This window comes from Ambystoma mexicanum, chromosome 11 (assembly GCF_040938575.1).
Source record: "Ambystoma mexicanum isolate Mex_15411 chromosome 11, UKY_AmexF1_1, whole genome shotgun sequence".
Classification (NCBI taxonomy): Eukaryota; Metazoa; Chordata; class Amphibia; order Caudata; family Ambystomatidae; genus Ambystoma; species Ambystoma mexicanum.
In genome coordinates this window covers 970,359,466-970,373,771 of record NC_090934.1, presented here as the reverse complement: position 1 = coordinate 970,373,771, position 14,306 = coordinate 970,359,466, and the positions used below count along the sequence as shown (strand labels likewise).

The following is a 14,306-nucleotide window of genomic DNA, read 5'->3' as shown; positions in this document are numbered from 1 at the left end:
TCTTTACTGGCAGAAGGTGGACCCAGCAGGTCGGCTTTTCGTAAGGGACAAAGAGAATGTCCAACTCTGGAGGGCCTTCGCCAACAGGCAGCTTCTCAGGCTGATGGGCAAGAGCCTGGGAAGTATAGGTGACACTGGGAAGATGGCCTCTTCTACAGTGAACCAACTGGATCTGAACCTGGAGCCTACCAACGCCTGGTAGTGCCCCAAGAGAACAGACAACAGTTCTTGCAACTAGCCCACGAGATTCCTTTGGCTGGTCACTTGAGTTTCAAGAAGACCAAGGAAAGGCTCTCTCTCTACTTTTATTGGCCAAAGATTGGGGCTGAAGTAGATAGATATTGCAGGAGCTGCCATACCTGCCAGACTTCTGGTAAGGTTGGTTCCAAGAATGTGGCACCTTTAGTGCCTCTCCCTGTTGTGGGAGTCCCATTTGAGAGGGTGGGGATTGACATTGTTGGTCCCCTTGATCCTCCAACCTCCTCAGGCAACAGGTTTATCCTTGTTGTAGTAGACCATGCTACTAGGTACCCTGAGGCAATTCCTATGAGGATTGTTACAGCTCCGGATGTAGCTAAGGCCCTCCTTGGTATTTTTACCAGGGTTGGGTTTCCTAAGGAGGTGATCTCTGACAGGGGGTCAAATTTTATGTCCCACTACATGAAAGCCATGTGGAAAACCTGCGGAGTTACCTACAAGTTCTCAACCGCCTACCACCCTCAGACAAACGGGTTGGTAGAAAGGTTTAACAGAACCATGAAGAGCATGATAGGTGCTTTAGAAGAACCCCTTAAAAAGAAGTGGGACCTTCTACTGCCATGCCTTCTCTTTGCTTATAGAGAAGTCCCTCAGGAGGGAGTAGGTTATTCTCCCTTTGAACTTCTCTATGGCCATCCAGTCAGAGGTCCCTTGGCCCTGATTAAGGAGGGGTTGGAGAGTGCTCCTTCCCCCAAGCCAGTCAGAGTGACTGACCATGTGATAGGTCTCCGAAGGAGAATGTCACACATGATGGCAGAAGCAAGTGACAACTTGAAAGCTGGACAAGCTCTGATCAAACATTGGCATGATCAGAAGGCTAACATGGTTGAGTTTACTCAAGACCAGCTAGTTATAGTTATGCTTCCAACAAGGCAGAGGGCCTTGCAAGACAAATGGATGGGACCCTTCAAGGTTGTGGGAAAACTTGGAGAGGTCAACTATCTGGTGGATCTGGGCAAACCCAGGGAAGCTCCCATAGTCTTCCACACCAACCACCTCAAAGCCTATGTCTCTAGACCAGAAGTAGGAGCCTTGCTTAAGCTTCAACAGAAGAGGAGGCGGAGAGTGACGCTCTACCTGACCTCCTGAGAGGCTTACCTTTGGACGAAAAGGTTGAAGGAGTTAATCTCTCTTCAGATCTGACCCCTGAGCAACAGGAGGAGTGCAAAGCTATGTTAAATCAGTTTGCCCCTCTGTTCTCACTTTCACCAGGCTTGACCCCTTGGGGACAGCATGATATACTCACTGGTGACTGTCTGCCAGTCAAAAGCAGAGGATACAGAATGTCAGAACATGTCAGAACCCACATCAAAGGTGAGGTCAAGAAGATGCTTGATCTCGGGGTAATAGAGCCCTCTACTAGTCCATGGTCTAGCCCAGTGGTGTTAGTACCAAAGGCAGGATCCAAAGAGTTGAGATTCTGTGTGGACTATAGAGCTCTTAATGCAGTCACCAAGACTGATGCCCACCCTTTGCCAAGGACAGATGAGTTGGTGGATAAACTTGGTGCAGCCAAGTACCTCAGCACACTGGACCTTATGTCAGGCTATTGGCAAATAGCCCTGACAGACCATGCCAAGGAGAAAACTGCATTTTCTACCCCAGTTGGCCTATACCAATTCAAGGTTATGCCTTTTGCACTACAAAAATTCACCTGCAACATTCCAAAGGATGGTGAACCAAGTTCTAGCTGGGATGGAGGACTTCTGCATGGCATACTTGGATGACATTGCAGTCTTCAGCCACTCCTGGGAGGAACATGTGAACCACTTAGGACATGTTTTGCAGGCTCTTGAGCAGGCCAATCTGACCATAAAGGCAAGCAAATGCCAAATTGGACAGAGTAAAGTGGTCTACCTTGGACATGAGGTAGGAGGTGGAGAGATAAGGCCTTTGCTCAGCAAGATTGAAGCTGTGCAAAATTGGACAACACCTACTACTCAGACCCAGGTGAGAGCCTTCTTAGGCCTCACTGGGTATTACAGGAATTTCATTGAGAACTATGGGACCATAGCTTCTCCTCTGAATGTGATCTCCTCTCCAAAATTCCCTAAGAAGGTCAAATGGAATGAGGAATGCAATCAGGCCTTTGAAAACCTGAAGAAAGCTCTTTGCCAAGCTTCAGTACTCCGAGCTCCTGACTACCACCAAACTTTCATTGTACAAACGGATGCTTCCAATGTAGGTATAGGTGCAGTTCTTAGCCAACTGGATGAGAAGGGTAGGGAACACCCCATTTGCTTCATCAGTAGAAAACGGAAGGATCCTGAAACAAGGTGGGCAACAATAGAAAGAGAATGCTTTGCTATTGTGTGGGCACTGAAGAAGTTTAGGCCATACTTGTATGGGTCTACTTTTGTCATTCAGACTTACCACCAACCCTTGAGATGGTCAATGCAAATGAAAGGGGAAAATCCAAAACTATTGAGATGGTCAATCTGCCTCCAAGGGTTTGATTTCACCATTGAGCACAGGTCAGGGTGTCACCATGAAAATGCTGATGGACTCTCTAGGATGTATGTCATCGACTAGAGGTATGAGGTTCATCCAGGAGTGGATTAAATCCTCCTGTCCCTTAGTCTGGGGGTGGCGAGTGTTAGGGAGAATTCTCTGTTTAGGCTGAATTTCCTAACCTAGTGAGTCCCCCAGCAGCTTTGCTGGATTTTTGGGGTTTATTTTTTTCTCCTGCCAAGAGTGAGACTCTTTTACCCTCACTCTTGGACATGACTTGAGAGTGTTTCTGTGACTTGCTATGTGCTTATGGGCTATGGGGTATTTTTTCCCCATAGGCTATCATTGGTTTTTGAATGTGTGTTACACAGCACCCTCAGTGCAGTAACACAGGGGTGTCATAGAGACCCCCAAACATAGACTCCACACCCTGGGACTGACTACTGTCTCCCTGGGTCTGTAAAGTCACCATTGACTTTACTAGTCTTAATTTAGGAACTTAACCAGTACAAACCATCATACTGTGGAAGTACTGGTAGGGGCAATTAGATTGCCCCTGGGTCTGTTGTCAAGGGGGTACTGTCCCGTCCCCCCTCGCCGAGTTCTGGCTGGTGGCAGTGGATACCACGGAAATATTCCACCGGAATATTTCCCAATGGGATTTCCCATTGATTTTAATGCACCACTTTTTGGTGCAATGTTAAAGATACCGCCGGTTTATTTATTTAATATAAATTCACCGGTTGGGATTTTTTGCCAGAACTCGCCGCCAAAATGGCGTCTAGGTTCACTTCAGTAACCCTGAACCCGAGTCGAGCCTTTGTTCCACTTTTGGCAGGCTTCTGCACAGAAGCCCTCCAAAGTGGTGCCATTCTGTCTGGGTACCACAGGGGTTTGGGAGGGGGTTTAGGCACCCTGGACTGAGTTGCCTTGCCAACTCATGTCACACTCTGGTGTGATTGGCCCAAGTGGTGAGCCGCCCCGCTCACCACTTAGCATGTTTGAGTGACAGCTAGGCTGTATGAATGGGGGTTTGCTGCATAAAAGCAGGGTTTTTGGGACTGGTTCTTCAGAAGTCGCCACAGGACCTAAGAAGCCGAAGAGGGAGAAGCCGAGCCGACCTGCCAAGACGACACCACCGGTAGAGCCCTGCGGAACCGTCTCACCACTTTTCCCAACGACAGAGGAGATCTCCCGCCTGGAGAGTCTTCTTCCCTTGACTGGTGGGGACAACCAGTTTCTGCCTTCTTTTCGCCTCCCTGGAGCATCTCGTGGCCGCCTTGCCTGTGCCAAGCACCCCGGCAACCGGGATACCACTTTTTACCTCAACCGCGAAAGAGGGGTAACATCCTTTTAACCGGAAAACTCCACGGCTGGTTTCTTCCCTGGTAGTGCAACGACCTTCAGCTTTCCTCCACGTCGAGATCTTCTCTTCCTCTGGACGACGCCGCGACTTGCACCCACTACCAGGAACAACTGCCACCGCTGGAGGATCCTTTCCATTTTAAAGGTACCGTGTTCCGCCCGGCTTCCCTTGCCACCGATTGTACACGGTAGATTTAGCCCTCGGCTCTCGAACCTGGGTAAGCCTGGGACACCCTAACTAAACTTTTCTAAACTTAGTAAAACCTTTTCTACTCACCTGTAAAGACTTGTGACATTGTGTGATCTTGGACATATTTTCGCCTGGCTCTCCCTAGAGTGGGCCTGGCAACCGAACTTCCTTGCTCCTCAATAGACTGCCTTGCTAAACTCAATGTGAATCTCTGGAAAGTGTTTTGCCTTGCTGTTTTCATTACTTCTGCCTTTTCCCTCCCTTTTTAACTAACTTGTTGGAGTGCCATCTAACGTTAAGCGCTCACCTCTGACTGGAAATAAGTGGTGTTAACTTAGACTTGTCCAACAAATAACTAGGGATGTACATATAAGTAATAGTGACTGTGTTTTGACTTACTTACCTTTTCTGTGCTAGTGTAATTTATGATTGTGTCTTAAATAAATAATTATATACTTTTACACCTAGCTCTGGTCAGTGTTTGCTTGTACTACTGTGCCTCTGTACCTATTATGTATGCTCTACTGCCTGACTCTTCTTGAGGGAAGTCTGACTGCTCAGCCACAGCTACCAGGTAAATCTGGGTGGTACAGACTGCTACCAAGTGGGTTTACTGCCAAATACCTGTAGTCTTAAATATTTTGCAGTAGTCCCAGAGGGAACTGCACAGGTTTCTGCCTAACAGCGTCGCTTCGCCAGCAGTAGCGCCGCGTTATACTCACCAGTCCACCACATCTTTCAACTCGGCGCTGCCTCCATCATTTTCTTCGTCGAAACCTAGCACCTGGGGGGAAAACAAAAGGAATAACAAGGTCAGCCGAGAAAACCGACAAAGACAATCTCTTTGCCACCATAGGCTTACCTGCTTTACCACCGGAGGTATTATCCTTTAATTTGCTGCATCTTTCTATGCCGCACCTATAAAGGGAGAGAAAACTGCAAGTTAAACTCATGCAACTTTTACCGGACAGTTTTTGGTAATACAGACTCTTACCTGAAGGCCATCAGCTGCCTCCAGGCAATATTATTTTGGACCCAGCTGCAACCTAACGAGGGAATGGAACAAGAGTGAACATCGGACATATTGAACTCTTTGAACTTTATAGACACTGGAGTCAATATTCCTCCGGAACTCCTCCAGTACCTTCAAACCAGTGAAGTAACTGGTATCTACGCGCCCCTGCATGCCATGCAGGATGGAGAGCTCATCATTTAAAAACATAAGGTGAGATTACCAAGAGGGGATATCGGAGGTGATTAGTGGGGAGAACGAGAACAGTTGGGGGGGGGGGGGCATCACTAAAGTCCACGGGTGGCTAAATCCCTTTCTCCACTTGCAGGAGAATACTTCTACGAGTCCAGCAGACAAGATTAGGCGGGCCAGTCCAGACTGTCATCTCTTCACTACGCATCACGTTGGTGGAGACCGCAGCTGTCCGGGTCTGATCGACGCCCCTGTGGGAACCAGGTGAGCGTAGCAGGCTATTACATCAAATGCTTGGGCATTGGAGACAGTTGCCCAAGGTTACTGCCTGCCTTTCCTATAAGCTCCTCAGAGTCATGCACCAGGGAACAACTCTTTGAAGTTTCCAGACCCGCTCCTTATGCAAGAAATTTTAGACCTGCTAGAGAAAGGTGCCATAGAACTGGTACCGGTAGCAGAGAGGAACAAGGGTTGGTATTCCCCCTACTTTCTAGTACCAAAGAAGGACGGAGGATTGAGACACATCTTGGACTTGCGAGAATTGAACAAATTCCTCAGGAAAGACAAGTTCAAGATGGTAACCTTTCTCTGATCCTTCAGGCCCTCCAGCTTCAGGACTGGTTGGTATCTCTAGACTTTCAGGATACTTATTTCCATGTGCCAATCCATCTCAACCACAGGAAATACCTGAGGTTCGCAATTGGCAACTCTCATTATCAATTTCGAGTTCTGCCATTTGGGCTGACCGTACCTGGATGACTGGTTGATCAGAGCAGTATCCCTGGAACAAGCTCAGATCCATCTAGATTGTTTGCGACTTCCTTCACAAGCGGGGCTTCTCCATCAACCTAGACATCACAGATGATACCATCACAGAGACTCCAGTTAATTGGAGCAGTCCTGGACACATCCCTGGGAAAAGCCTCGCCACCAGAGGTGAGGGCTCAAGATATTCTACAGGTTTCAAAATGCCCAACGTCTACCTGCCTTCGACTTTTTGAGGTTGCTCGGTCTCATGGCATCCTGCATCTTCCTAGTGCCAGAGGCCGCCTGAGAATGAGATCTCTCCAGTGAGCACTAAGTACCCAGTGGTCCCAATTCTCAGGCAGAATGTCAGATCTCCTACTAATCCCAGAGAGAGTAGCTCGTGACCTTCATTGGTGGGCCTGTCAGGAGAACATCTTAAAAGGAGAACAGTTTTGGCAACCATGGCCGGCGATAAAAGTAGTCACGGATGCTTCACTGACGGGGTGGGGAGCCCATGGCAACGACTTGACCATCAGCGGTCATTGGTCTCCATCAGAGTGCAGACTAAACATCAACCTATTAGAGCTGAGATCGAGCAGACTAGCGCTGAAAGCTTTCCTGCCATCAGTACAGGGAAAAAATGTCCTAATGACGGACAACACAGTGGCCATGCACTACCTCAACAAAAGAGGAGGCATTGGGTCACTGCCACTGTGTAGAGAGGCAATGCAGCTCTAGTTTTGGGCAATCCAAGAAGGAATCTCTCTATCGCAGTTCACCTAATCGGAGAGAAGACTTGACGACGGATGCTCTGAGGAGGCAGAACACAGTCTCTCACGAGTGGGTACCAGCACAGGAAGTCCTTCAAGAAATCTTTGCCCTTTGGGGAACCCCTCAAGTGCATCTGTTCACCACCAGTATCAACCGGAAGTGCGATCAGTATTGTTCAAGGGAATTTCCCCCGAGAGGAGCTCTAGGGGACACGTTCGTAGTGGACGTTCCGCAAATGATCAGGAGGTTGAGAAGATTCCTGAAACCCATGATCCTAATTGCCCTGGATTGGGCCAGGAGAACGCGGTACCCGGATTTTCTAGACATGTCCATCTGCCCTCCGATTCATCTTCCGCAAAGAGAGGATCTTTACTCGCAGAAGGGAGGTCAGGTTCTCCATCCGGATAGCAGAACCCTAAACCTTCACGCCTGGTTTCTGAAATGCTGAGATACAAGGAGTGGGATCTCCCGGATGACGTAATGGGTGTGTTGGTTTCAGCCAGAAGACCAGCAACAAAGACTTTATACCGCTGCCAAATTTTGCAGCTGGTGTAGAGAAAAGAATATTGAACCCTTTTCATGTAATACACCGATGGTATTATCTTTCTTGCTTTACTTAGCAAATTCAGGTCTTCAAATTGGTACAATCAAGGGTTACCTCGCAGCGTAGTCAATCTTTAAGCGCACTGCTGAGGAGCCTTAATATTTCAAATTACCCTTAGTAATTCAATTTCTGAAAGAATTAACTAATGTTTTTCCCCAACCCCTTTTCAAGTTCCATTGTGGGACCTAAACCTAGTCTTGAAATTTCTAATGGGTACTCCATTCGAACCCCTTCATTCCTGTTCATTAAGGTTTCTCGCTCTTAAAACAGTTTTTCTAGTGGCTTTAACTTCTGCCAGAAGAGTGAGCGAATTACAAGCTTTATCGTGCAAACCTCCTCATACAATCTTTCACAAAGATAAGGTTGCTTTACAAGTGAAGCCCAATTTTCTCCCATAGGTGGTCTCAGAATTCCACATTACTCAGAAAATAACTTTACCCTTGTTCTATCCTCCTCCTCTACCAGGGAAAGAGGAAGAGAGATTACACAGGCTGGATCCAAGGCGTGCCTTAAGCTTTTACATTAGCAGACTTGCAAGAATCAGACAAGCAGACCAATTGTTTGTGGGGTATGCAGGGCTCAAATTAGGTTTTCCCATTACAAAACAAACCATTTCAAGATGGATTATTTTAACTATTATTGAATGCTATAAATTGGCAGGAAAAGAGCCCCCTCAACATCTTAGGGCTCATTCAACAAGGGGTATCGCAGCTTCTTCAGCTCTAAAAAGAGAAGTTCCAATTAAGGACATATGTGCGGCTGCCACATGGTCGTCCGCACACACTTTTACCAAATTTTACAGCCTTGATTCCTCCTCTAGCCAGGAGACAAAATTTGGAAAAGCTGTGTTGCATTCTGTGCATCTTTAAAGGGAAACATTTCATTTTACTCACACCTCCTCTATATACTACTGCTATGGGAGTCTATCAAAGATAATGAATACGTCGGAGGATTCAATCCCTTCAAAGAACAAGTTACATATCAAACTGGTAACGTTCTTTCGATGGGATGTACCATGATGTATTCCTTATCGCCCCTCCCATCCTTCCCCGCAGTAAAATTTTCCCTTGTCGTTGCAGGTTACGCTCCTTCAAGGTTATTAACCAATTTATGCAAAGCAAAACTAAACTTCAAAACGGAACTGAGAAACGGACGCTGCGCAAGACTATTTGTACTCATGATGACATCGGCGCCGATACAGAGGCTGTCGAGGGACACCGACTCGAGGGACATCGACGCGCAGCACCTTCTACTGGAAAAAATTTCTGAGGCCAGCAAGCTGGAAATGATTATCAAAGATAAAGAATACGTCTGAGGAACATCCCATCGAAAGAACGTTATAGTTTGGTAAGTAACTTGTTCATCTCCAAAAATAGGTTGGTTTTGAATTACAAGAATAAGAGCCACTTCATGAAACATGTTGTTAAAGTCTTGAATAATATGAGGCGTGGTGGACAGGATTCTACTGCCTTCCTTGCTTTGTTCACAGAAGTCTTCCACCAAACCCCCGAAAGTGTAAAGAAAGGGTGTTTTTCTTCTATCGCAAAAAGGGGTGTCCATTTCCCAGAAATCCAAAAAGAGATGAGTAATATGCATAGGACCATGAAAATCTTAAAAGTCAATCCTGACCATTCCTGAATGCCTTAAAGGCAGCAAGGAAGCAAAGGTGAGCTACAGGAGTACATTGAAAGATTTCCGAGTAATGAGCCATGAGAGAGAGGGGGAGAGAATATTAATGACCATACTGGGAAAAGATGCCAATAGTTTTTGGCCGATTATAACTGGGAAATTGAGAGCTCAATTCATATTAAAATAATGCCCAGTTCCGGAGAAGCTTGAGTGACCCATTTTACTCAATTATATAGCCCTGGTTTATAGCTTTCCACCTTTGAGGGTGTGGTGGGATCTTGGGATTTCAAGTTCGTTCCTGAGGATATTGAGAAGGTAATGCTGAAGCTCAGTAACTTGAGGGCTCCAGGGCCCGGTGGGATCTGTAATGCAGTTCTCAAGTCTGATCTCTCCTTCTGGGCCTATATACTATCAGCCTGATTCATGGAATTATTTGCGGGAAAAACGCAGATTTGTGTGCCTTTCTGCCCGAAAATCCCTGTTTGAGGTATGGGGATTCCCGGGCAGAAAGGCACACAAATCTGCGTTTTTCATGCAAATAATTACATGAATCAGGCTTTATTTGGGGTATTTAAGTCTGCTCTATTTACTCAAATGTTCCCGTAATCCTAGCACCCTGCCACTATTGTCCCTATTTTAAATAAAGGTGACTCAGATTCTAAAATCGTGGCCTCCCTTGTCAGAATAGTTTAAATAGTAACTCCCTTCCCCATGTTCAGCATCGCAGGGTATAGGGAGTTTCTTAAAAGGGATAAGTGCATGGCACAGTTCTTTCAGTCTTTCACACTTTGGCTTATTGGTACAAATTAACAGTTCCGGCTTGGGCTTCAAACCTCTGATATTTGAATCACTTCCGCCTTGCCATAAATATACAGTCCCGCTTTTGACCTTTAACTTTCCACAATTTGGCGCAGGCTTCCCTCTGCCGGGCTCGAGCCTGTCTCTCCTTTCACATTTACTTTCTCAGTTTTTCACACAGTTCTGCACAGGCTTTCCTCTGCCAGGCTCGAGCCTGTTTACTTAATTTTCACTCCATAGGGGTTCCCTTCCCCACGTTTTGTCTCAGGTGTCTTTTCACTGTCGAAGACTTTCTAATTTGCAAGCATTATTTTGCATGACCATTTAAATCTCTCTTTCAATATTTCTGCAATCCACCATCTTCCTCATCTTTCAACACCAAAGCCTCTTGGTACTTATAGTTTCTTATTCCTTTTAGTTTGCCTTCTTGGCCGCTTTCAAAGTTCTTATATTTTGCCCTCTTGGCATATTCAGAGTTCACAAACTTTGTTTTTCTCTCATTCAACTTTCTTTCGGGATCGCGGTTACTTTCTTGTCTTTGGTTCGTGTTCAACTCAGAACATTTCAAAGAGATTTGCGATTGTGCGATTTCACCTTGCAGGACCACTGTGTTACTTTGTATTTATTGCTTTTACAATTCAGCAATTGTCCTTTCCATTATGCTTTTTACCGGCAGACAAGCAACCTTTAACTTTAGAGTTACAGTTACTTTTGCTTTTAACACAAATCAGGATTTTGTTGCCTTTGATAACTCACTGATAGTCTTAATCTGTCTCCCTTGATCAACGATCTTCATGCTGCAGTCAAGGCCATTTCCAATACCCCCTCTGCTCCTCCCCAACCCCGTCGTTCACCCGGGAGGGTTACGGGCTGCTTCCAAGTACCTTGAATGTTTCTTTCTTCCAGTCACTCGCTTTCCATCTTGGAACACTTACGGCTTCCTGAAAGTGTGGGATTCTAGCCTGGTTCTCTCTCAATCTTTTTAACTGCAGACCAACCCCTTGGCCTTCCGACTTCCATCATCTGGTTTGCATCAGCCCTGTTAGAGCTGTTCCTTCTAGTACCCAGCCTCGCTTAAAGTGTCCCTGTTCGTGCCACCTTCTATTCGCCTGACAGGGAGTGTAAATAAGTGGCAGGTGTATAGTTAGGATTACGTGTCTGACTCTGCCTGGCTTCATTACAGGGATAGAGCCATGGCAAGTCAGTAGAGGTGATCTGCCTGATCTCATTCCTCATCTTCCTCGGCTCAGTAGTGCTGCCAATGTAACATGGGGAGGAATTATGGGAGCAGTAGTTTCCCATACAATAAGCAGGGATAGGGGTTGGGTGGGTTATGGAAATAGGGGGATACCATGTCTCACCACCTGGTGCTTCTCCTCCACTTGCCGATGACCCCCTACCCAGATGATCCTCCCTCACTTGTCCACCCCAGGGTCGGGATCCAAAAATGATGGCCCTTCCCAGGCCACCTCAGTACAGGCACGTTATAAATGCCACATCATATCATATCATATATCATTGGTGGAGATTTTTTTATGGGCAGAGAAAGCAGGTATTTTGAAACCTAAACACATTGGTTTCCGAGAAAGGGGTCAGGACTTGTACTGCAGGCTTTCTTATTAACCACTTCCAGCAGAGGGTGTGGGAAAGGCGAATGCCCAACATCTATGCTGTGTCCATCGATTGATCGATGGCGTTTGACAAGATAGAGAGAATCCTGCTCTGGAACAAACTTAAGAAGTGGGGTGTTCCTAACAATCTCTTGGCCATTCTGGTAAACTAAACGGTGTCTAGTCAACTGGTCAACAACAAACTGGTCGACTGCAATTTGGTCGACACCATTTGGTCGAATGCCAAATGGTCGAATTTTTTTTTTTTATATATATATATGTGTTTTGTGGGTTTTCGTGTGGGGAAAAAAAATAAAAAAGAAAAAAAGGGGGTTGGGGGGGGACCCCCCCAAAAAAAACCAAAAAATGGGTTAAAAAAAAAAAAAAAAATTCGACCATTTGGCATTCGACCAAATGGTGTCGACCAAATTGTCTGTCGACCAAATGTTTTCGACCATTTGACTGGTAACCTGTACTCTGACACGACTTTACGTATGAGATTAAGCCAGGGGGTAATACTTCGGCAATAATTACCACATTGAATGGACTCCGTCAAGATTGCGTCTTGGCACCATTCCTATTTAGCATCTGTCCATCGGATATTGAGGAAGAATTGGCAAAAGCCGTGTTTATTGTCCCCTTTGTGCTAGGGTGCAGGTTAAGATGGATTACATATGCAGATGACATCTTGCTGTTGGACCATTCAAAGGTCGTCATCCAGTATATTTTGATGGCTTTTGGCAAGTATACCACGGAAAATGCATTGAACACTAATCAGACCATAACTAAAATGTTGGTCTTCCATGCTGGTCGAAGGTAGCTGTCAACAAGCTGGAGGCTGACCTCCCAAAAAATAGAAGAGGTTTGGCTACTAAAAATATCTTGGCTTTAACATCTATGGGGTAAAGGGAAAATCCCGGCTGATTGAGCAGGTTATTGCTAAGATTAGGCAGATGTTGTGCCAAATGCAACTGCTACATTGCCGCTTTGGTAAATTCTCACTAAAACCACTGCTGACGTTTTATTAAGCCAAAATGGTACCAACGCTATGCTATGGGTTGGAGGTCCACTCCCAATTAATTGAATACTATTTTGATTACTTGGAAGGGTTATTCTGGAAAAAAAACCTAGGCTTGTCAAAATCTGTTCCAATGGTGGCTTGCTGGGTGGAATTAGGGTTGACCTCTATTAATTCAAAGATTTGGTGGAAGAGGATCTAATTGTGTCTCAAGGTACGCCCCGACCCCCAATTCTATCTTTGAGCTGATGGATGTGGAGAAAGCTAGCACTGAGAGCACCCTGATCCAGTCCTGTGCTACATTCTTGAGTCTGGCCTCGACTATTTGGGAAGAGGCTTGAACCAACAACATTCTGGCAAGGAAGAATACCCGACAACAGGACTGCATTAGCACATGTGAAAAAATCAGGACGTACAAGAGCCACATTGATCTAACCAGGGCTAATCTTAAACTGGGATGCTGTGCATTGTACCTATTACTCTATTCTTCCTGGAGTTTTGCCAGAAAGATACTGTGCTTCCACCTTAATTTGTTAGCCACTAACGAGAACAAATTTCGCTGGAAAGTTGACAATGTGAAGGGCCCAGATTGCGACGGCTACCTGTTATCTGTTGAGTCATTGAAACACCTGGTATCTGAATGTCAAGAATTGACTATTTTGAGAAATTAAACCTTTGGGCGATTTGTGGAGGCAATTGGATTACATCCCTGGGAGTTTCAGTGGGACTGTTTCTAATTAGACCATTGTTCAAGATTATTATTCATCGCTTTGTATTCCTTTTTACGTATACTTGGTTTGTAATAGAATGTGAGGGTGTCTACCTCATTTATGTTATATACTTATTTTAGTTTTAATTGGAATTGCACATTGAGTGATTAGAGTTAAGGAAAGAGAAATCGCATGACGTACATTGTTAATATTTTCTTTTGCTTTGTTATTAAACTAATTGTGTTAAGGTCTATTTACCTAGGGCATGTGAAACTAGTAAATAAGAAAAAAACTATTTCGGAGTTCAAACAAAACGGGTCAGATTCCAAGACCCGTCCGCAACAGGTACTTTAACCAATCAAGAACCAGAAGATGAACTGGAGGTGGGAGTTGGAGGAGATGAAGTAGACGCAAGAAGGATAACCCAGTCTTGGTCTTAGAAACAGCAGAGACCCCGACGTTAACAAATTTAGTGTTTAATCTTTCTAATAAAGAAATGACTGAGTCAGAAGTGGCGGTTCTCGACAAGTGATGTCTTTGGCTCTGGTCAGCAGAACTAATTGGATTGACACACATACTGATTGATTTATTCAAATTCACAAGGAAGTTGAAGCTTAAAAAGTATTTCCATAAGAAACAGTTCAAAGGTGCAAGTCAGAGTGAGAGGGTGGTAGATAATGAACCCAACTGTTATGGATATCAGTAAGAACAATATAAGGTAGAAGAATTAGAAATATAGAGGGAATCTTAATATTGCCCCCAAACACCTGACAGAGACAGAAATGTAGGACAAATCCAAATGTACACCCATATTTGGAACAGAAAACGTGATAGATCTTTTTCAGAAGGCCGTGACTCGTGACATTCATTGTATCATGGAAAAGCCACACAAAATGAGAGTATATAACAATTTAATATTTGCAGTCTTGAATTTGTTGAGTAGATATGAAT

General features: G+C 45.2%; 1 protein-coding gene across 1 annotated transcript in view; it reads left to right on the top strand.

The window, feature by feature from the left end:
* LOC138503977 (uncharacterized) overlaps positions 1-13,864 on the top strand; it is a 541,132-nt gene extending 527,268 nt beyond the window's left edge. The window contains exon 6 of the mRNA XM_069624120.1: positions 13,618-13,864. Coding sequence (XP_069480221.1) covers positions 13,618-13,626 — 9 coding nt within the window. The 3' untranslated portion in view covers positions 13,627-13,864. The remainder of the gene's footprint in view (positions 1-13,617) is intronic.
* Positions 13,865-14,306: the final 442 nt, after the last annotated feature.